The sequence below is a fragment of the Centropristis striata genome, chromosome 4 (assembly GCF_030273125.1).
Source record: "Centropristis striata isolate RG_2023a ecotype Rhode Island chromosome 4, C.striata_1.0, whole genome shotgun sequence".
NCBI lineage: Eukaryota > Metazoa > Chordata > Actinopteri > Perciformes > Serranidae > Centropristis > Centropristis striata.
This window is the reverse complement of record NC_081520.1, coordinates 11,741,021-11,765,070: the sequence shown is the minus strand read 5'-3', so window position 1 is coordinate 11,765,070 and position 24,050 is coordinate 11,741,021. Positions and strand designations below refer to the sequence as shown.

The 24,050-nt window shown below is 39.7% G+C and overlaps 1 protein-coding gene across 1 annotated transcript; it reads left to right on the top strand.

Moving 5' to 3' along the window:
* The first annotated feature begins 6,216 nt into the window (after positions 1-6,216).
* Positions 6,217-17,772, top strand: dusp14 (dual specificity phosphatase 14). The gene is made up of 2 exons (XM_059332027.1): positions 6,217-6,514; positions 15,399-17,772. Exon 2 carries the CDS (start codon positions 15,508-15,510, stop codon positions 16,132-16,134), a length of 627 nt encoding a protein of 208 aa, XP_059188010.1. The 5' UTR covers positions 6,217-6,514; positions 15,399-15,507; the 3' UTR covers positions 16,135-17,772.
* Positions 17,773-24,050: the final 6,278 nt, after the last annotated feature.

Sequence of the window (24,050 nt, the reverse complement as noted above, 5' to 3'; positions counted from 1 at the left end):
CACTATATCAAGTTATTTTTATGGTCATTATAAGCTGCTTGTTGGAGTGACCTATGGAGTTGTTTTTTAGAGGACAGTCTCTCCAGATCATGTTTTTGTACTCGCCATCATCTTTCAGCATCCTCCCTGAATGATTTGATGATGAACAGACTGAATGGGGATCACTTGCACATAATTTACTATGTGGAATGACGGATCTCTGCCTGTCACAAAGTGCCATAACTGAACAGTACAGGTTATTGAGTGTCCATATGTTTGAGAGATGTGCAAAGGATTTTTACAGTTAAATCACCGTGGCACCCTGTGCACTGTCGAGCCCATCAGTTATCTTGTGTTACAGGCGGTCAGGGTTAATCAATGTCACTACCTGCTCCATTCAGAGCAGACAGCTCCTTCAGAACGTGGCTGCAGGTGCTTGTTATTACTGTGATGGTGTCATTGTAAATTTTCTGCCTCCATGGCAGCCATATTAAACAGGAGCGTCCTCCCAGAATGCCTCTGACTCATCTGACATTTCAGTCTGAACCCCAGTCTTTGTCTCTCCAGCCTGAAGCTCTGTCTTTCTCCCTCTTATCTCTCTATCCATCTTTCTCTGGCATTTCACTGAGCAAATTCAAGGTTAACACTTTTTAAACATCAACCCTCCCTTTTGTTTTACTACTTGCTCATTCCCTTCACAGACATTTGTGTCATCGGTTCGTCGTCTCTTTAAACATTCATCAGGTGAATTTCAATCAACAAGAGCTCTCATCTCTGACGCGTAGCATTTCAAGTACATGGCTGAAAACCAGTGTCAACGACTGCCTCTTTTTGCCTTCATAGTGCAGAAACAGTCACCCTTGCACCAGTTTGCGCCGCCTGGTACTGCTGCTGTTTGTTTCCAGTTGATTGAATTTGCAATGTAATTAGGAGTGACTCTGAGGCAGGGGCCATGGGTTTATGGATAGCGTAATATCTCCCCCAGGAGCCCTTTGAAATAGGATTGACTTTGGAAGGCATGTCTAATTATGGTTTTGTACACGGATATATTCACGAAGGGCTACGCAGAGAGCCCTGCTGCCGTCTTGAAGGTCTCAGAGTTGCGGGCATATAGGTGGTCGAAAAACATCCACAAGTCGCAAGCTCTGCGAGGTTATCAAGCTGTTTCCTCCAGGGCAGGGCATAATGAGATTTGAAATAACAGACCTAAAGAACAGACAGTATATTTGTTTTCCATTTTCCGCCTGTAGCCCACCGTGCCCGAGCAACATTTAAATTGGTAATGTGTGCATATGTCTGTGCATTAAACAATAAGATTACTTCAGAAATAGAAACATATTGCCTGAGCCACTGCGGGGTGCAAACCTACAACTGGTTATTGAATCTCCAACTCACACTTTGCTCACTGGGTTTTATAAGTTCAAGACCTGCAACATGATCACACAGGTCCCGACAGGCATTCAAATAAACATTTGGATGTGAAGCTACTGTGTCAGGTGTTCTCACTCGTCACTGTATGTGTACTAGAAGGTGTGAGGTTTAAGGAAAAACACCTCTGGGTTTTAGTAGCAAATATAACACATCAGTGTCACTTAGGTTTGGTGTCTTAACGCTAAACCACAACATTTCACCAAGATCACGCCCTCTCATATTTCTGGGACTTTGGAGGTCTACAGACATATTGTGTACATGGCGCTTTTTTACGCTGGCTTGGATATATTTTCTACTCTGTAATCTATCCATCCATCCATCCATCCATCCATCCATCCATCTTTCTATTCTCGCTCTATGACTGTCCCTTCCAGCTTTTTTGTTGTTATTTTCTTCGGTTAATTCTTTCTTTTTTCTTTCCTGACCTTGCCCCAGTATCAGTCATCACCACAAAATATCACATCAAGAAAAGATTTATCTGAAGAAAACTCTCCTCCCGGTTCTTTTTAACTCTCTAATGTGTGTGACCCAAGGACAGGCATTAAGAATTGCTATATATAGCATATATGACCAATCTTTTTACTGTCAATATTGTTTTGCTAATGTACATCAGCATTGAATTCAGATTGCTTCATAACCAGTAAAAAAAACTCCATTAATAAAGTAATAAATGTAAAATTTAGTAAGTTCCTAAGTTTGTTTGGTTTATGGCTTGTCAAAAATTGTTTAGGTAGGTGTTTCGGTTGGGAAGATTTGTACTCATGACCTCTGTATTTCTAAAATACTGGCTACAGCCCTGCAGATATACTAACTTTTATAAATTATGCTTCAGTAACTTCTGAGAAAAAAAAACACCGGAAACCTTTTAAAGAAAACAAACAGCCTCTTGTTTAGGAAGAGTCAAAATTGCAAGGCCATCAAAATTGCATTTGAGTCAGGCTTTGATGATTCTTTTACAAGACAATATGTTTGTTTGTTCTGTTGTTGCATCTCACCAATAGTTTTCAGCTTTGTGCCCTGGGGAGGTGCATGATCCCCCCCTTCTGCCTCTGTATGGGGAGTTGTTAATGCCAGAAACGAAGGAGAGGAGAGCCAGAACTGCTCACTGCCCACTCACTCACCTACCTATCTTCAGTAATTTCATCAAGAAATGAAAAATAACAACTGAGAAACAGTGATGGGGCAGAAAATCCCATTACTTTAATTTGTTGTGCAATGACATGGAAATGTTGTAAATCTTAGTTATAATTTGTGTCATACCATTATTGTGTCACTAAATAATATATATGAGACTGAAAATTGCCCCTTAGACATACCCAAAACAAATTATACCTTGTGTTTAACCATAACAGATATATCAGAGCCAGTGTCAAATTTCAAGAAGACTTGCAGAGATAAAGCCGTTATAAACGAGGTACCATGCGTGCTGACTACTTGGTCACCTGTCTCACAAACAGGACCTAAAATCTCAGAAAACATAGAAGCAAATGTTATCTTGATAAATCAACCACAGTTTGAAGTTGAAACAATAAACTTCTCGCCAAAAAAACCTTAAAATTACATTTCATGAAACAGCAACAGTTGAAAATTACATCTTACACTTGCGAGTTTTCTCCTCCATTACTGCTGCTGGTTGGTACGTGTTGCATTATGGGATACAGTAGGCAAGGTAGACTTGTGCAATGCATACTGGAGACTTTTTTCCAATCACATACAGGTATGTTTGGTATGTTTGGTACAGGTATGTTTATGACACAGTGCAAGTTTTGCTGTTGTTAACATTCTGCATTACTATGTGCTACATTTTGGCCGAATCAGTATGTACTGTTAGCCTGGCTAACACCAGACAAATCTCAAATGAGATTTGGTCTGGAAACCAACCGTTCATTTCTCCGTAGAGGAGGCGTGGTTTACGATCCTCCGGAGCCGTTTATTGGGCGCTTAGAATGTCTATCATAAGCGTCTGTAGGTAGCTCTTAGCCAATCGTATCAGTTATACCAGATGACGTAGTAGAGCAACAGAAATGGATGTTTGTTGTGTGTGTGTCTGTGAGAGAGTGTTGCTTGCTGCTTTGCTTCTCCAGTTCTCGCTTTCTGCAAGATTATTTATTTTCACGCTTTATTCCCCCTCATGTCATTCAGCCACACACATCCACTGATTTTATGGGCAATAAACAAGCTGCTGCGGGCCTCTCGGCGGCTCCGCTGTCCCCCGGCTCGTAGCCAGACCACCGGCGAGAGATCCCCGGTAGCGCCGGCGCTACCGGGGATCTCGCTATGAGCCGGGGGACAGCGGAGCCGCTGAGAGACCTTTCGCCTTTCAACTTTCGCTCTAAACTATTTAAAACACCATCTACAGCTAAAGAGAGTTTCGCGTCTGCAGCAGCCATGTTGGATCCGCAAGAAAACTACAAGCTTCCAAGTGCCGAGTAGTACGCGCCATCGTCTTGCCGTCCCTCCCCGCTCTGTGATTGGATCCCTAAAACAGGGCTAAGAAACGGCTCTGGTTGCCAGACTGGATGGAGGTTCGAAATTAAATTTGAGCGAGCAAGGCAGTATGGGTATACCCAGGCTAATGTACTGTTAGAATTGTACGTTGTTTCAAATACAGCCAATAACTCCTGTACAGACAGTTTAATCACAAATCACTATGACATTTTCACCTTAAATTGATGAAGAAAAGACACTGATTTGTGCATGTAAATGTTATGTTTGACACTCAAAATATCTTGGGAGAGGACCCCCAGATCCCCTGTCGAAAAAAACAAAATAACTTTGCCCTTGAACAAAAGTAAAAGATATATATGCTGGTGCACATTGTTAAATCAGTGCTCAGTGCAGCTGTGCGGTAAATTGGAAACTCAATGTGAATGTGTTTATCTTACAAAGATAACACACGAAACACATTTATTTTACAGTCGGAAGGGATTTTGCTTCTCATTTATTTTTTAGAATCAAAGCAGCAGACAAGGAAAGGATGCTGTTTGGCTGCCGAGTGAAGGACAGTGACAGAGGTTAATGGCAATGAAATGTTTGATAAAAAGATGTTTAATGTGTCACTCTGCATGGGTACATTTCTTTGGTCTGACTGCAGCTTCAGTCTACAGACATGGTTTGGGGAAATTAAATGTGGGTGGGAACATCCAAAGCTGTGTCCATGTGCATATATGGATCCAAAATGCAATAAATTAACTAAATAAAGGAGCTTCTCAGCTCTGGCCACTATTGAAATGAATAATAAATGTGATGCTAAACAGAGAAAAGTGTAAAATCGTTTTGCTTCTCCTTTTGCAGTTTAACTGGCAGCTACAGTTTGATTGATTGGGATTCATTTTTAATACATTCTGTATAGAAACAGTAAATCATCTAAGATTGCTGCTGGCTGGTGTTTGGACAGCACTGGAACAACTTGTGATATCACATTATGCTCGGCAATGCAATACACTGAAGAGTGCCACAGGTGTGATCATGTCTGCCTTCCATTCAACAAAACTGCCTCTTACTCCGTGGTGAGAAAAAACTCATATGTTTTACTCAAACGTACTACAAGGAACTTTCTACTGGTTATGAAACTGTCTATAAAATAACTTATTCATTATGTACAAACAGCAGACTTTCACCCAGGAGAACGAGGTTCGTGTCCCATGTGAAAACAAAAGTAAATGACTTTTTAAGCATCTTACGTTTTTTATGCAACTTTTGAGGCTCACGTCACCCTCGTATGGACTTCACTTCATTTATGTACATTCATTTACTTTTCCTTTTTTTCTTTTATAACGCCTTAATAGCAAGTTTTTTGCCCTAAACCTAGGTTAGTGTTTTTTTGGCCTAAATTTACCAAAACTGCAGCCTTTTTTACTGTACGTGTTTCTATAATGACGTGTGCTATTTTTAGAACACTCCGCTGTACTGTGAGCCGCGAAATGCTCATATGGGTCGTTTTGACAAACGTTCATATGTGGTTATGGGTGGTAATGTCAAACAGTTGGTTGGAGATCTTGTTGTTGCAGTGGGAGATGGAGAGCTCCATGCCGGGGAGCAGCAGCTTCTCCCCCTGCCAAAAGTTGAGATTCATCTTCCTGCTCCGCTTGCTTCCTTGGATCCAATACCAAAACCATTATGCTGGAGGCCCATGCTCTTTTGCTGGTGAGGCACGGTAGAACCAGAACCAGGACCGAGCAAGGCAGACTGTTCGACGTTCAGACCCTGCTGCAGTATAACAAGAGGTTTTCTAAAGGGCAGCTGAAAACACTACCACATTGTCCACGGGGACTGGCAAACTCAACACTAAATGAAAGTTTCTTGTAGCTGCTTTAAGTAAAAGTAGCAACACCACCCAGTGAAAATATTCCATTACAATTAAAACTCCTGCATTCAAGATTTCACTTAATTAAAAGTGCAAATGTATGAACAGCTAAATGTAAATTAAGTAGGCTACTTGTGGGGCTTAAGGGATATATTTTAAGGAATATATTGATATATAAACATATGTTTGTGAAATCTTAATCTGTGCGGTGTTGAGTAAGTAAAGCCATCAAATAGATGAAGGGAAGCAAAAAGAATGCTACTATATTCCTCTCTGAATTTAACGGAGTAGGTGAAAATAAAGTAAAATTACCGCAAAATTGTATTTAAGTAAATGAAGCCTACTTCTTACCACCAGGGATCTATTTAAACCGATCTCGTGTAGCCTTCATTACAAGCTTATGGTTGGTTTAAAACTATTTGCATCCTCCAATAGAAGAGCCGACACTCACCTGTATAAGTGGACATGCTCCTCCTGCCTCCTCCTCCTCAGCCTCCTCCTTGTGTGTGGCACTGATTACTCCTCATACATAAGGAGTCTGCCCTGTGCACGCCGCTCCTGTCAGCGTAGAAGCATGCGGATGTACGGATGGCTCGTATTTCTGTTGACTTTCACATTATGTTGTTGCGTGTCGCGGCTTGTCTCCTGCCACCTGGCCTCTCTCCATCCCGCTGGACGTCTGTGAGAGCGGACTGACTGAAGGTAGATGTCCGGACTGTGAGAGCTGTCCTCCGGATTGCTGCAGGCGGTGAAGGCGCTTTGAAAAACCTCCATCTCTGCCCGACTGAGAGTCTACTGGTAAGTTGAGTTTTACATGTGATGGAGGCAGTTTGTCGGCGTCAATGCGACCTTAAATAAGATGCTTTTTTAACTTAAATTCATACAAAGCATTTGTGCATTTTAAAATGTGTTTTAAAGGCATTTATGTTCAGGTGTTATTATGTTCAGTTTTCTGATGTAAGATGGGTGAAATTGAAGGAGCGCACCTGCCTCACTTCTCTTTAAAGAAGCCACGGCGGTTCATTTCGTCGTGTGGTTCAAATCTGGGATGCAAACAGCGCACTGCTTTTATATTTCACACTTAAAATGATCTATTTGCGACACCTGAACTTGTTGACGCACGCGCACGAGGACGAGCAGCGCGTGCGCAAAGGAGCAGTCCTCATTCACTCAGCTCAAATCATAAATTATTAAACTCGTGGAGTCATTCACTTAAAGCTGCACATTCTCACACACAGAGGCAGCGTCACAGTTTGTTTCAATGAAGATGAATATTTTTAGTTTACACTCACCGGCCACTTTATTAGGCACTCCCCTCAGACCCCCTTTTGCCTTCACACCTGCCCTAACTCTTCATGGCGTATATTCCACAAGGTGCAGGAAACAATCTGAGATTTTTAGTCCACATTGACATGATGGCATCAGGCAGTTGCTGCAGATTTGTCGGCTGCACATCTCCTGTTTCAACACATCCCAAAGGTGCTCTGTTGGATGGAGCTCTGGTGACTGTGGAGGCCGTTTGAGTACAGTGAGCTCATTGTCATGTAGGGCTGCAACCAATCAATTAATTTTTGATCAGTTTCGATTATTTTCTCCGTTTGGTCTATAAAATTTCAGAAAATCGTGACAAATGTACTCCTTTCTCAAAGTCTAAATGTGATATTTTTAAATGTCTTGTTTTTTCAGTCGAAATATATAATATTTAAGATGTAGAAAATAGCAAATTTCCACATTTGAGTGTCAGAAAACAGCATTTTTTGCCATTTTTTCCTGAAAACTTTAACAATTAATCGATTGTCAGATTCGTTGACGATTATTTTCTGTCGATCGAGTATAATCGCTTAGTCGACTGATTATTGTAGCTCTGCTTTCATGATCAAGACACCAGTGTGAGATGATTTGAGCTTTGACATGGTATGTTCTGTTGGAATTAGCCATCAGAGGATGGGTACACTGTGGGCTTAAAGGGTTAAAGGGATAGACATGGTCAGCATCAACACTCAGGTGGGCTGTCGCCTTTAAACAATGCTCAAGTGGCACCAAGGGGCCCAAAGTGTGCCAAGCAATAATCACACCAACACCATTACTGTTGACATGGGACAGGATGGAGCCAAATTCTGACACCATCCTCAGAAATCGAGACTCGTCAGACCAGGCAATGTTTTAGCCTCTGTTTCTTCGCTGTCAGGAGTGGCACCCAGTGTGGTCTTCTGCTGCTGCAGCCCATCTGCTTCACCATTCAGTGTGTTGTGCGTTCAGCGATGGTCTTCTGTAAACCTAATGAGTTATCTGAGTTACTGTTGCCTTTCCATCAGCTCAAACTCACCATTCTCCTCTGACCTCTGACCTCAACAAGTAATTCTTCCCCAGAGAACTGCTGCTCACTGGATATTTTCTCTTTTTTTCCCCAACCGTTCTCTGTAACTCCTAAAGATGGTTGTGTGTGAAAATCCCAGTAGATCAGCAGTTTCTGAAATACTTAAACCAACCTATCTGGCACAAATAACCATGCCACGTTTAAACTAACTTTAATCCTCTTTCTTACCCATTCTGATGCTCGGTTTGAATTTAAGAACATTATCTTGACCTTGTCTATATGTCTAAATGCACTGAATTGCTGCAATTGATCTGCTGATAAAATATAGTTTAAGACTTCTGCCTAAATCTTCTATCCTGATGTGAATCATTTCATATTTCAGTGACAATATCACGATATAGCATTTTTTTTTTAAATTCAACCAATAAATAGTCAATATGAAGTTACCACGTGGTAAAGCCAATTCTTTTCAAACTCGCTATATGCTATATTGTCATAGCACAGTTTGACCATTGGCTTTTTGACATTGCAATAAAAGCTATATATATATATATATATATAGTTATATCCCTTAGCCCTAATTCTAATTAGCAAGTAATCTGCTGGTTATACCCTTGATAAATCAATCATATTGTCCATAAAATTGTAATTTAATTTTCTCAATGCCCAAAGTGTCATCTTTAAATTGCTTCTTTTTATCTGACAAACCCTTAAAAACTCAAAGATTTCCAGTTTCATAACAAAAATGTTAAAGAAAACAACATTTAAGAAGTTAGCGCCTGTACTTTTTTTTTTTTTTTTTGCTTTTTTGCTCTTTGGCTTAACAAATGATTAAAGCTATCAGTTTTCAAAATAGTTGCAGATTAATTGTCAAATTGAACTGGCTAATGGTCTCATCTCTATTTGATATTCACTGGTTGTAGCACCAATTATAGGTAATTAATCTGTCTCATTAGATTTTGAACCACGTCTCATTGTTTAAAAGTAGACTCGTTCCATTTATCTGTCTCTTCCGTCTGCTGTAGTGATGGATGCAGTAATACGTGTTCCTACTCTACTCTACTTCTACGTTCAGAAGGCTTCTTTGTGTTGTACGCCTGGAAAAATGTATTCTCCTTGTCAGCCACAGTGTTTTCATTGTGTTTGTCATCTCTCACAACATGACACATGACCTTGTGTCTCAGGCTCTTGTGTTTGTGTCTGAGGTGTAACATTGTGGACGCAGCGCGCGGCGCCCAGTCGCTGCTGTTTGCAAGAAGTTGCCAAAGCTCTCCCTGTCCTCAAGAGGAATTTGACCCTAAACTCAACTTGACCCTGCTCTCTTTTTAACCCTTCTGTAGTCGAGTTGTTGTGCAGCAGCATCGGTTGTGTGTTGTAAAGCTGCACCCAGTTGTGTTTGGATGAATTTCAGAAGCTGTGTCATTGCTGCTCATTTCTCCTGATAATTATCCAGACTGTTGGCAGCAGAGTCACTTTGAGAGATCACTCAGACTGTATAAATGGATTGCTTTTGATTTAGAGACAGTGATGAGAGCGGCGTGTCCACTTGTGCACCTTTTCGAGCTATTTCACTGTTTTTCATTCAGATTATTCTGGGGTGTGAGGGAGAGTCAGTCAGGAATTTGATGTCTTTTTCAGCACGGATCCAGTTGCAGTTGAGGTTTTCTCCGTTATTAGAGCTGTGTATTGGTACTCGATACTAGGGTTGGGCCGATGGACGATGCAATCATCCACCGCTGATGGCTGACTGTCATCGACCACTGAGCTCAACACCGTGATTTAAAAGTCTTCACATCCATGCCAACATCAGGGCAGAGGTGTGTGGTGGCGCAAATAGCATTCATTGTGTGCAGATTGATTTTTTTATATTATTTTTTTAGTTCAACTAAAGGTGGACACTAAGGGTGTCACTTTTTTCCTAAAATGAAGTTCAAAGAAATCCAAAGTAATAGAGAATTTGTGCGACGTGATTCAAGCTTTTATGTAAACATTATTGTGAAACAAGATGCCTTAATATTAATTAATTAATATACACAAATCAATCAGTTTAATCAGCTACAATTATAGTAGCTTTTTATGGCAGTATGACTATCGCCAACAATAGCCGTGTTTCCATTGAAATCAAAAGCGATTTTGAAGTGAAATTTCGAAATGTCGCATTAAAGGAAATGCAAATAAGTGAGTTTCCATCAACTGGTTTAAGTCGAATAAACAAAGCTGCATTAATGTACTTTCATCAGAAGATGACAGTGTAATGTACTGCTGTATGCTAATCCATCAGTAAACGGTAGAAGAAGAGATTGAGCAAGAGAGAAAAAATAATAATAAATATGTTGCTAATGGGACGACTTTGGCCACCCATGAAAGAAAATATCTTCAGGAATTGGATTCGAAATTGGCAACTTATAATTGTTCTTTTGGGATTTCCTACAGAGGGGGAAACAGCTGATCAGTCATGCAAGTCAAATATTCGCTATGTCAGGACGTATTTGGAAAAATAATTTCCATCTCCTGTTTACCATGTTAACTATTTTCCGAAAAAGACAAAAACCACAATTGAACGTTTTTTTTCCTCAAATTTTGGTGTTTTCATTAAGCTTTTCTCATGCAACTCTTTAAAATGGGCAAAGAAATTTGTTGATGAAAACACGATTAATGACACAATGGTTGATGGTGATGTTTCACTGCCGAAATCAGTTCGATAGACATTGCCCAACCCAACTTGATATCTTAACAACACCTGCATTCCTTTTTTGTACCCAGATCTAGAAAAAAAAACTATTTGTATGGTTTCAGCCAATCACCACAGGTGTTCTTCAATTGAATGCTGTGTGTGATTGGTCGGTTACAGCATCAGCCTCAATCCATACAGTCTGTGGAGAGGTGAAGTTGAACACATAGTCAGCAGCTCAGCATGTAATGTATTTGTGTAAAAGTCATTTGGATGGAGAGAGAGAGAGAGAGAGAGAGAGAGCTCTGGTGGTGTTTGACACAACTGAATGCTTCCATTTCCATGATGAGTACCAAATGAAGTTAAAAAAAAAAAGGTATCAAATGAAATACTATTAGTATCACTTGAGGGGGGTTTATTGGTACTCATATCATGATTTTCTAACTGATACCCAGCCCTAAGAGTCGTGCCAGAGACTTTGCATTCAGATTTTGCCGCTCTAGTTTGCTGGAGGTGGGTCACGTTTCCAATTTGTGTTAGCGGAGGTGGAACCGGACCCCTGAGGAATCTCCCCACGGAGAGAGAGAGAGAGAGAGAGAGAGAGAGAGAGAGACGGAGATGTGCGAAAGAAGATTTGTGAGGTGGGACCACCTGTTGACAGATCCACCCGGCATGATTGAGAGAGGGGTTGTGTTCTGTAATATCAAGTGAAGAGAAGACATGAGGGGCTGATTTATGAAAAGATCTCTTTGTCCTGTACGCCACTGACCTTCCTCTGTTGTTTTTTTTTTGGAGAATTAATCCTCACAGTAAATTTGATTGACAGCGAGCTGCAGTCTCTCCACTATCTCCAACATTACATTAGATTTTTCTCTCTGCATAATTCTCCCTCCTGCGCTCTCTGCAGCCTCGCTGCTGCCCTGCCCGGGGTATAAATAACCCCGTGGATGGAGCAAATCTCAGCAAAGCCCGGCGCTGTGGTACATCAGCACTTTGGAGAAGACCAGGGATTATTTGGTTCTCTTATCTTCCACATCTCTCTGTTGACTGTCTTATGCGGTGGTCAGTAGGTTGCCACAGCAACAGACTTTGTACTTACGTCAGCTGATGGTATATATATATCTCTCTCTATATATATATATATATACATATATCTGCTATCTATCTCCATAAATTAAGCATCAGCTGTGCATCCCACTGAAACACAAAGTATCTAGCAAGCAGGACATCTGTTCGTAATTCACTTTTAAATCTTTAGCAAGATGTCACAGTTGTCGTAGACCAGTACCAGACTCTGAATCACTGCCCACGTCCCAGATTCAGCCCGTCTGGATGTTCTCATTGATTTCTGTTTCTCTGAGTTTATAAAAACAGCCCAGCTCATCAGAGATTTGTAGGTGAGATACCTAAGCATAACAACACACAGCTATAGAGATTTCTTCCAGTTGATTTACATATAAACCTCTTAATTTACTTAAAGTCTACATGAATTAAAATGTAAATGGTTGTCACATGTCCAGTCTCTCTTTCTTCATCTGGTCTTGAAGGTACTGTGGTGAGCGACAGAGAGTGAGTTTTAGCATGCTATTCAACAGTTAATAGGGCTCCTCTGTCAATAAATTGTCTACATAACGGTCTACTAATAAATATGTCCCATATATATCAATAGCTCACATTCAACACTTCCTTTAGTCCTCAGCAACACACCCGCCAAACAAGAAGTCTACTGGATGAGCAGTTGTTGAGAAAATCAAAGTAGGATAAGATAGAGAACTTCTTCTGATTTAGTTTGATTCTTCGGCCACTACAGAAAGCAGATCATGTTAAAATCTGCAAAAAAAAAACCTAATTGTGATTATTTTTACTGATATTGTCATTTGATATAATTAATAATAATCTCTACCAAACAAAGCTTTTATTTTTAAGTCAGTAGAGTACAACTTTTAGGCCGGGGACATCCCTGAAGTAGCATAATATTTCATTCAGAATTGTATTTTGACATATTTTATTTTAACAAATCTTGCACTTCCATCAATTTCAATATTGCTCTAGTCCATTTTGCAATGTCAATGAAATGAATGTGCAGCCCTAGCACAAACTGAACCAAAACAGTTCATTTGTGAGCCATAAAAACCAAAACAATTAGCTGAAAGGTGCTAAAATGCTCTTTAAAGCTAAACACTATGTGAGACTTGTCAATGAAGCGCAAAATAAATTAAAAAAATGTTATGATTACAATTGTTCCTCAAAATATATGTGCTGTTAGTGCTGTTTTGGCTGTGACTGAACAATTAATCAATTAACCTGAATAATATTTTTTCTAAATAAATCAATGAATCTTTGGTTAGTCAGCACGAAGGAAAGAAGGAAGAAAAAACATTTTTTTTAACGTTTTGAAAATCTTCTCTAAAAATAACATACCTGATTATCAGATTAGATTAATTTGCCATTAATCGACTAATTATTTCTGTTTGGGTTAACAAGAAGCATGATGCAAGACTTCTTGCAGAAACGCTGTTCACATTGCGGTCCAGTGCTGCTCTCATATGCTTCTCAGTGCCTCCTGATGCGGTTTGATGGCAACACTTGTTTCACTGTATTTGTTGTCTCATCACCAGTGGTGACGGTGTGGAGGAAGGCGGTTTATCATGGCAACCGATTCAGAGGCAAAATGCAGGCTGATCTGCAACCAGGAGCGAGCCAACTGAGCCTGAACAGGGAGGGAGGAGGGAGATATTTTAGCCTTTGATCTTTATTTTGGAAAGGGGAACAAACCTGCTGAGGTGGCAAAGCTTCAATCAATAGAGGTAGAGCTGCAAACCTTCTGTATTTTTACTTGTTCTGGACTCCTACTTTCCTGTTTTCATTAAAACTTTGGGCAGAAAAACCCTTCAAAATTTAAAAGATCACAACCTTTATTAAGCTTTTTTAGCATATTTTTATGTTTCATGTGGTGAGTAGAGAATATCCTTGGGAAAAAATAACGTTTGTGACATTAATTTTAAAGCATTTGGTTTCCAACCTTTTAGTCTCATCATTAAAACAAAAAGCTAATCTATTTGTGACAGCTAAATTAAAATGTGATCTGAAAATAACATTTCTAGAGGTACAGGGGAAGTTAAATTATCCTGCAGGTTAGTGTAGAAAACTCAAAGTCTGGAAAAATACATCATTTTTGAGCAGAAATATTAAAGTTTTTTGGTCCCTATCTTGTTACAATCTCGAAGGTGTTTCACTCTATTTGGTGGCACTAGCCTCTTGAGACCCGGAAGAAAAAAGTTACAATTTAAGTAATCGGAATGTAAAAAACATATCGCAAAGATTTGTTTCTCAAAAATATAATTTATTGTTTTATTTATGCCCCTTATAGTGTACATCGGCTCACTCTTTACCACAAAAAGTATATTACAGTACATTTACATTAATAAATTCACATCTAATAATAATAACATGGATTGAGGTAATGTTAGGTATTGTGCCTGCTTTTACTGGTTTTACTTTAAATATCACGTCCAAATCCTCCAAATTGGGAAGATTATTTAAAAGATGAGGTGGCACAATTTCAAAGCTGCCACAATGGTTTAATTGCAGTCAGTCATGCGGATGTATTTAAACTCTTGTCGTTCGTGTTTAATGAATAAGAAGAACCTCGGTCGGTCTCGACCGTCTCTCTGCAGGTGACAGCAGGTGATCAGGTGTTTTTTCTGCAGGTTGAGCTCCAGTTTAAAGCAGTTGACCCGTGTGTCTTGTTAACCAGACTGTAGCAGAAAATGAAAGAAAAAGACCTGCCGGCCAGACTGGTGCACAAGGTGTGGATGACGCACGACAAGTGCAACAGTGTGTGAAGTAGCGCCCGGAGCTGTGGGCTCTCTGCTGATAACTTAAGTACTAACACAGGAGGCTGTTCCATCATGTACGACGCAGCCACAAATGTCACGTTATAGTTCATACAGTATCTTTTTTATCTTTCATGTTCATGGTGCGGCCTATAAAGGGAAGATCATCCTCTTTGGAAAATAAAATAAAATTAGATGAATAAACTTTAGAAAATGTGCTTAAATTAAGTGTTTTATAAGCACCCTTTGGTGTGATGTTGCCGTATATGATTACTTTCCACCCTGCTGTTTGCTGCTTTCCAAAATGGACTCAACAGCAGCGATAGCCAGAGCGAGAGCGATGTAATCTGTGTATGAGGCCTGTGGATGGATGAACATGAGATGAGGTGAGTGCATGCCTCCAGGGGGTCTGCACTCACATGGCAGAGGGAGGCACATTTCAGCGTGCAGCACGGAGGCCGTTCAACCTGAATGTACGGAAAGATACAGCAGAGACAGACGAGTCTCTCTGGTCGAGATAGAAAACATTTTCATCCCTCCATTGAATTCATGAAAACCCTTCGATGCAATTGAAAAGTGAAGACTGTGGATCAGTGGGTCACAGCAGCATGTTTTTGAATTAGTCAGCTATTATGTGTGATCTTGAACAGTTTTGTCTGTTTTTCTTTTTAAAGTTTAAAGACTGCAGAATAACATCTTCTGGAAGCAACTGAGAAAAAAGGGATTTTAGTGCTCTTATTTTCCAGTCTTTGCAAACAGCAGAGATGTCCTTGTGAAGTGTTTGTATGTCTGTCAGCCGAGTGTTCGGCCGATAATGTTTAATTTAGATTGAAAGCGAAATATGTTTGTGTGTTACAGGAGCTGTCTGCCTGTCTGCACTACTATGACTCTGAGCTGCTGAAGATTTCCTCTTTTTCAGTTTTTGTTTAAATAAATTCGCCCCTCTCTGAAACAACTGGATTCCTCGATGGGTTCCCGCAGCCAGGGTTTCTTCCACCACCACCACCACCGTAGCTCCATGGTGCCCACCGTGGTGCCGAGGCTGCTGCCTGAGAACGGCAGCCTGCTGGGGGGCATCGCCCAAATCACCCCCAACCTCTTCCTCAGCAGGGGGAACGTGGCGTCCAACCGCAGTCTGCTGCTGTCCAAAGGCATCACCTGCGTGGTCAACGCCACCATCGAGCTCCCCAACTTCAACTGGCCTCACATGGAGTATGTGAAGGTCCCTCTGGCGGACATGCCCCACTCCCCCATCTCCTTGTACTTCGACAGCGTGGCCGATAAGATCCACAGCGTGGGACGAAAGCGAGGGGCGGTGCTGGTGCACTGTGCGGCCGGGGTGAGCCGCTCGGCCTCTCTGTGTCTGGCGTACCTCATGAAGTATCACCGCGTGTCTCTGGCCGAGGCCCACGCCTGGGTCAAAGCCCGCCGCCCCGTCATCAGGCCCAACGGCGGCTTCTGGCGCCAGCTCATCGATTACGAGAGGAAGCTGTTTGGTAGAAACTCTGTTAAGATGGTGCAGACGCCCTACGGGGTCATACCTGATGTTTATGAGAGGGACCGCAGGAGCCTGGCTCCGTACTGGGGCCTGTGAGACCCACAGAGTGGAGAGCGAGGAGGAAGTGAAGATGAGCCCTTTTGCCCTCCTGGACAGCAGCTTCAGGACAGGCGAAGTGAGACGCGTGTGAGTGTACATCTGTGTGAGGCTTGTTTAATGAATACTGGTGTGTCTGGACAGAGGGAGCCTTAGCCAAACACTGGTTGTTGATGCTGTTCGTCCAACCAGTTGCCTCCATTTAGTCTTTGAGTGGAGGGAGCAAGGTGACTTCACGCCCAGAATCCTTTGGACCAAAGGAGCGATCGGGACCACAATGATATCAAGACACCAAAACAATATCGGAGTGTGGAAGTCGGTGCCGTCTATCTCCTGGTCTGTCTTTCTAGTTCCATTGGAGGACGAGCGCCCAGTGAAGGTGTTAGCTGTGCTCGAGACTCTGCAGCTCTGGTAGTGATGTGATTGAAGTCCTTTTCCTGACGTGATGATGTCATGTGGTGGTATTGTGCCAGTTTTGCAATAATCTTTAGTGTGAAGGGCAGCAGCATGCTCTCAATTTATGGTAGCATATAAGATAAGTGTACAGAAAAAAATATACTAACAAATTATTTTATTGGAATCTACTGATAGTGAAGAAAAATGGCACATTTTATCTGAACATTCAAAGATGTTTTATCTGCCTTTTTTAAGGTTTAAATCTAGAAGATGCAAGTGAAGAGTTTAGGGAAAGCTCCTGTGTACCACAGGGTTGACTGTCCTGTGACCACACTATGTTATTGTAGTGCTATTTGATGCTGTATTAAAAAAGAAAATCTGCTGCCTCAAAGGGAACTGGTAGCTCTATGATAGATGCTTGGAAGATTATTTTCTATCCCACTGTTTTTGCTTTGTGTCCATCGGTTGCAAAAAGATCAGAGCAGTACAGAAGACCTTTTATTTCTCTATGTAGCTGCCTAAAAGAGTGATGTCACACAGGCTGGAGGTCCTACTTCTGCTGTCATCTGCTGGTTGAAATTTTAACGTTGCTGCACATCCTGTCCCACACTCCAAAAGTAGTTGTAGGGGTAAGAAAAAAAATAAAAGTAAAACACAATACAGACATCACCAGGAATTTGCCACAAATATTATCACATAAAACTAAACAATTAAGTAAATGTTCTAATTCCCGTTTGCTGTAATGTTTCCTTTTGATTACATTCAAAATCAATGCAAAGATGACCATAGACCCAAATTCACGCTGGGCGACCTGATTTGCATGATGTGAATGATGCATATACACAAAATTTGCATCACTCGCATATTCATGTGGGGTGAAAAATTTAAACTCGAATGAGAAATTTGTGTGAAGCCGATCAGAGATGAGATTCTCCTGCATAGCATAGCCATGAACTATACAAACTGCATTCAGAAAACAAGCATAGAAGTTTTGCGGACAGACCTGACAAAGCATGAATTCATCATGTTGTAGTCATTTTGGCATCTATTTAAAACCATATATGCAAACAGGATTGTGTAGCATGTCACCCTTGGGGGAAAAAACACAGATTGTCATTAACTTACTCGTTACTCGTAAAACATTATGTTGAAAAATGCTCATCACACACAAGGCAGGATATGACATGCATGAATACACCTGCACTCGTTGTTTTTAATGTAAACCTGCACACCAGTAGCATATTGACACACGTCCTTGCAGGTTGACATATTTAAGTTGACGTCTATAAATTGGTTTTGTTATTTGACAAGATAGTTGGAAAGATGGAAAGAGAAAAAACAGAAAATTCTGAAATGGCACAACAGACAAATGATTATTCAAATTGTTCATGATTGTCAATGAATTGTCTCTGTTCAAGTCATTGTTCTAGCTTTAGATGTATCATGTTTGTATTGTGATTTACTGTTCTGACTCTCACCCCTACACTATACTAAAGTATAACATCTCTGCTGGTGTGGTCGTAGGCACGCGGCAGAGATGTTCCATGTGGCGGAGTTGACACTTTTAACCTACAGAGATCAGTGCAACAATGTTCTTTAACAAAAAAAATGCCATAATAGATTAAGTGTGATATTACAATGTAAAAGAAAATGATATTAAATGAAGTCCAGGGGCAAATAATTGTTAGCAGGATTAAAATGATCTGTAATCTGAATTATTTTATGCCCCAAGACGGTCATATTAAACAATAAGAAAAAACATCTCATGTCACTGTTTGTGTTCAGATGTGTATGAATTCAACAGAAGAAAAACTACTCTTACACACAACATGTCAGCCTTTTACTGGAATAAGATATTTTTTTCTAACAGCAACATATCTGAGATGTTTTTGCATGAACAGACTGCAGCTTTTTCTCTTCCAAACGCCTCTTGATGTGCTGTTCTGCACGGCCATTTTCCCCAAGAGACGTCTTCAGATGTCAAAGAAACGTTCTGTCATTCATTTTCATTTTGCTGTGGCTACAGAGCAGCAGGCAGATTATTGATGAGCGCCATTCATCTTGTGCCCACACTTTCTGAGGGACCTCCGGAGTGGTCTCAACAATGAATTCCATTACCCAGAGAGACGTCTGATGACGGGCCGACCACCGCGGAGCTGCACAAGTGATGGGCCCAAATTACACACTGCACACACTATTTTCTCGCAGGAAAATAATGCATCTTCTCCTCCCCTCCCGTCTTTGCTGTGTTAATGTGCACACGTCAGGTTTCCAAGCCATATTCAAGCACTAAAAGTAAACACATCTTTCACCAGCAGCAGGATATTATCATCTATCATTAAAGCAGTAAGCAGAGCCATTTGCATCATCCTGAGCATCAGAGGCAGACCGAGCTCCAGCGGTGCAGGCCATGCAGAACGAACATGGCTGATGAAGTTTTTGGGAGATGACATTCAAGACCATAGACAAACTCAACAGGATGCATCAGACACTGGTGAGATGCAACTCGCTCTTATCTTAATTATGTATAAATTTGTTGTTTTTTTGATCAGTCAATTAATGTTTGGCTTATAAAAATAAATAAATCCTCAAGACCAAGGTTACATGTTCAAATTGCTTGCTTTGTCGAACCAAAACCCCAAAAATATTCAGTTTACAATGACATGAAGCAGGAGAATAAATTAAACCCTCACCTTCATGAGACTGTAACCTAGGCGTTAAAGGTAGCATATCAATTGAATAATCCAGTAATTTGCTACAGATATTAAAGAGGAGAGGATGAATTGCCATGACTTTTCCTCTCGCAACATCATCATTTGTCCAACACTTCATAACCAAACCTGCAAAACTAATGATGTTCCAATCAGCCCCAACTGGACTTCATGTTCAGTTGTTGTTGACAAACAGGCTACAACATGAATGCTGGCATTAACATTACGACATTAACAAGATGGTGAACATTGCAAACCTTATACCTCATTACATCAACATGTATTTAGCACAAAGAACCACTGAGCCTCAGTACAGCCTCACAGAGCTGTTAACTCCTGACTTTGTTGATGGCCAGGAAACTGACAATTTCAGTAATCATCTTATCATTCAAGAATGTGTAATTGAGGACATGCACAAGTATTTTGCCTGTCTGTTAATTTGATTTTCCAGATTTATGAGGACTTTAAGTCTGCATTTGCATACAAAGTACACATAAAGGGTTTTTAAGGCAGATTCCAATTTTTATATGTTACTAATTATCTTTCACATTTGATTTGTTTTTAAGTCACAAATGAAAATATTGCCTGTTGAGGGACGTGCTGGAGGCTCACCGGTAGAGTGCATACCACTAAGGCTCCTTGTTGTAGCGGACCAGGGTTCAAATCCAGCATCAGCTCATTTTGCTGCATTTCTCCCCCTTCCAGTCTCTCTGTTTTTAGCCTGATAATGGGAATTAGTAGCTTATTTCTCCTTCCCATAGTAATATCCTGACAATACAGAGAGGGCTGCAAAACAGCAATTATGTTAACAAATAAAGGGGTAAAAAGAAACATTCCTGTTATTATTTCAGCACTAGCCCAGTGTTGCATGTTTTATTTCACCTGCACAAAGCAAATATGAACATCTGCCGTGGCAGCAATGAATTACTGAATCATGGCTTCTCTGGGCTTCAAATTATACGGCTTTTAATAATTCACTATAATCGGCATGAGCTACAGCGCTACACCCGTGTCAATAAGTGTAAATCCTACATTTCCATTTTAACAAGGCCTCATGCACAGGGCCAGTTATTAATAAAAACATGCTTTCACTGCTGCTTCAATTTCAGGCTTGCTGCCCTTGTTATAGTTATAATTTGACAACCTGATTTAGCCACACAGCAATATGCTGGATGTGATTCAAAGTATGTAGTTTTTAGTTGGAAACATAAAGGGAACGGCCACATGGAGAATGCTGATTGGCCTAGTTGGCTGCCAGCAGCACTTGGAAATCTTAATAATGTCTCAGAGGACAGATTTTAAATCCTGTAAGTGCTTCATGTATAAGTCATGAAAATGTAGAATTGAAACTGTGATATAAAGATCCCAAAACTGAGAACAAAATATGAGTTGAGTGAGTAAAAAAACCCCTCAAAGCCAGAGTAAAGATCATCTAAAGCACAGTAGGAGACGTTGGCTGATACAGTTTGGTCTGCAGTGAAACAAATAATTCTTCCTCAGTGAGCAGCTGAATGAGTGTGTTGTCTCTGTGGTGTAACACTGACTCATATTGTCCGTCGCCTTTTAAAGCCTCAACTGTCTGAACTGATTGATAGAGCGCACACTGAGGCAAAAGATTGTGAGCCACAGAGCTATATTCAATTTGTACTGAACATCTCAACAGTGAAAATGACTAATATTTGTGTCCAGGTCCATTATTGGTGAAATTGAGGCATCATAAATCTACTCATGCGTCGCCTTTGGAATGATGGACCAGGTTTCTGTGAAAGAGAGGACTGGTATTAAAGGATAATGTTTTTATTTTCTTATTGTCAGCCAATCCCATGAAAAGACCAAAACAAACAACAAGTTGATCTTACAAGTGTTACAAGAAGAACATAGCCACTCTAGTTTTATTTTGAGTTAATTTCACATACACCGTCCTGCTGCTGTTAATTATAGAGCAGCAAATGTACACTGCAGCTGAAAGTAGTTCCCCACAATTTACTCCTGTTTGAGTCACAATTGATAAAAACTACAGTGCCCAGGTACATTGAAGAGTATTTAGAGAAAGCCTGTATAATTTGTTGACAATAAGAAAACTAGAATACACAAATTATTGTTCCCCAAAATGATCATAATGTTGAATTGTAGGGCTTTGGTTTTGCTCGGTTACAGAAATGCTGGTATGTTTGAGGTCATTTAGTTTAGACATTACATAGTTTGTCCACCAGTGCAGTCATTCCTAGAGATTTTATTAAGGTCGCCAAATACATTTGCAGAATTTCTTCCATAGTGCAGTACTCAAAAGCAGACCCACATAACACAGAGCCAGGTGTAATTTAATTTGATTAATTGGTAGATCATTTTAATTAATTATTTGTTGTGTGTATGTTGGGGGGAAGAGCCAGTAGATCAATGTTGCACCTCATGAGCAGAAGAAACTCATTTTTAACATCTTTCTCTACTGTCAGAGTTTAATCACAGCAGGTTTTCCCTTTTTAACTACCTTATTTTTTTCTTTTCTTTTTTTAAAATCTGTGTAAAATGGAAATGTTATTAGAAGATAGGAAAGCAGGAAGCAGCTCTATTCACATGGGTGAAGGCAATCTTAACGTGCAGAAGCAGCTGTTTTTAATCAATAAATGTGATTGACTATGGCCATGAAATACCTGAGAGCAGCAGTCAATACTGCACAGTATCACTTCAATCTCGCTTCTCTCCCAGAGTGATAATTTCAGCATGGCAGACAATAGGCATGAAGATGACAGGCACAGGCGGTCTGCATTGCGAATTACACAGCCTTATTCGGTAATTGATTTCAACGTTTGTAATTTTCTTTAATCCTGGTGTTCACCGTGAGAGGAGAGGAATTCATTTTCTGCAGGAAATGAATTAGGGGATGGCGAGAGATAAAATGGATGTTGGAGAGCACACCTGAACACAAGTGTGAGAACGATAATGAGACTGGTTTCACAGAGCCCCCAGACATCTCATTTGATTGGCTGAGCTCAACCGCCAGCGATGGCCCGGCAGACATGTCGAAGGAGAATTTATTCCATTTTGTCGCAAAGTGATGGAGATGAGGCCTCTCTGGCCGGAGAGAAAGTACATTATGGAGTAAAATGACGGAGTGGAAATGTGCAGAAACATTCATGCATTTGGAAGGGGAAGCTTCACGGGGAAGCAGGTTAATATCAAAAGTCAAGTGAATTAAATTACTCATTTCAAGGCTGTAATACACTCGTACTTAAACAGAAATTTATGATAAATGAATCCAGAAAACCTACACTAATACTTCTTGTAACACAAGTCCAAGACTGCTGATTTGTGTGTACAAGATAAAGGAAAGACATTTTAGGAAAATATAATTATTTGCTTTATTGACCAGAGTTAAATTAGAAGATCGATCCTACTCTCACTATGCCATAAAAAGTCATAGGACAGTATGCCATAAAAACACTTCATAAAAGATATAGTATGACATTAAAAACACTTCATAAATTTGAAAAACATCACAGTATAATGTCTTTTTAAAAATGGCATACAAAAGTATGTTGTCAAAAAAAAATCTCATATAAAAGTCATACTATTGTATGTCGTCAAAAATGTCAGTGTTCTGTCATCAAAAATCTCATAAAAATGTCAAAAAAAAGTTTTTTAAAAGTCATAGTATAATATGTTGTCAAAAATGCCATGAAAACGTCAAGATATAGTATGCCCTGAAAAATCTAATTTAAATGTCCAAAATCTAAAAAGAAAAAGTCATACTACAGCATGTCCTCAAAAATCTCATGAAAAAAAAACTCATGCTATATGTAGTATGTTGTCAAAAATGTTTTTTAAAAAAAGTCATACCATAGCATATCATCAAACTTTTAATAAAAACGTCAAAACATTCAAATTTTGGACATTTCAAAATACAGTGTTTTTTTGTTATTTCTGGAAAAGCCACCCTACATGTATTAACAGACTATAATAAGACCAATTTTATCAGGGCATTTAAAAATTGTATGACTTTTTCATGACAAACTTTGACATGCTATAGTATGACTTTTTTTGTTAGAATTTTGGACATCTCAAAAAATTGTGTTTTTTTTGTTATTTCTGGAAAAGCCACCCTACTACATGTATTAACAAGACTATAATGACACCATTTTGAGAGTATCAGGGGATTTAAACATTTTGTAACTTTTTACTTAAAAAAAATAGGACATGCTATATAGTATGACTTTTTTTCAAATTTTGGACATCTCAAAATATGTGTTTTTTTTGTTATTTTTGGAAAAGCTACCCTATGACATGTATTAACAGACTTTAATAAGACCATTTTGAGAGTATCGGGACATGTAAAAATTTTATGACTTTTTCATGAAAAATTTCGACATGCTATATAGTATGACTCGTTTTTTCAAATTTTGGATATCTCAAAATATGGTGTTTTCTTAATTATTTCTGGAAAAGCCACCTTACTACATGTATTAACAGACCATTTTGAGAGTATCAGGGCATTTAAACATTTTGTAACTTTTTCCTAAAAAAAATAGGACATGCTATATAGTATGACTTTTTTTCAAATTTCAAATCTCAAAAAAATGTGTTTTTTTTTGTTGTTATTTCTGGAAAAGCCACCCTACTACATGTAATAACTAGACTATAATATGACCATTTTGAGAGTATCAGGACATGTAAAAAATGTATGACTTTTTCATGAAAAATTTCGACATGCTATATATAGTATGACTTGTTTTTTCAAATTTTGGACATCTCAAAATATGGTGTTTTTTTTTTTTTTTTGGAAAAGCTATCCTACAAGATGTATTAACAGAC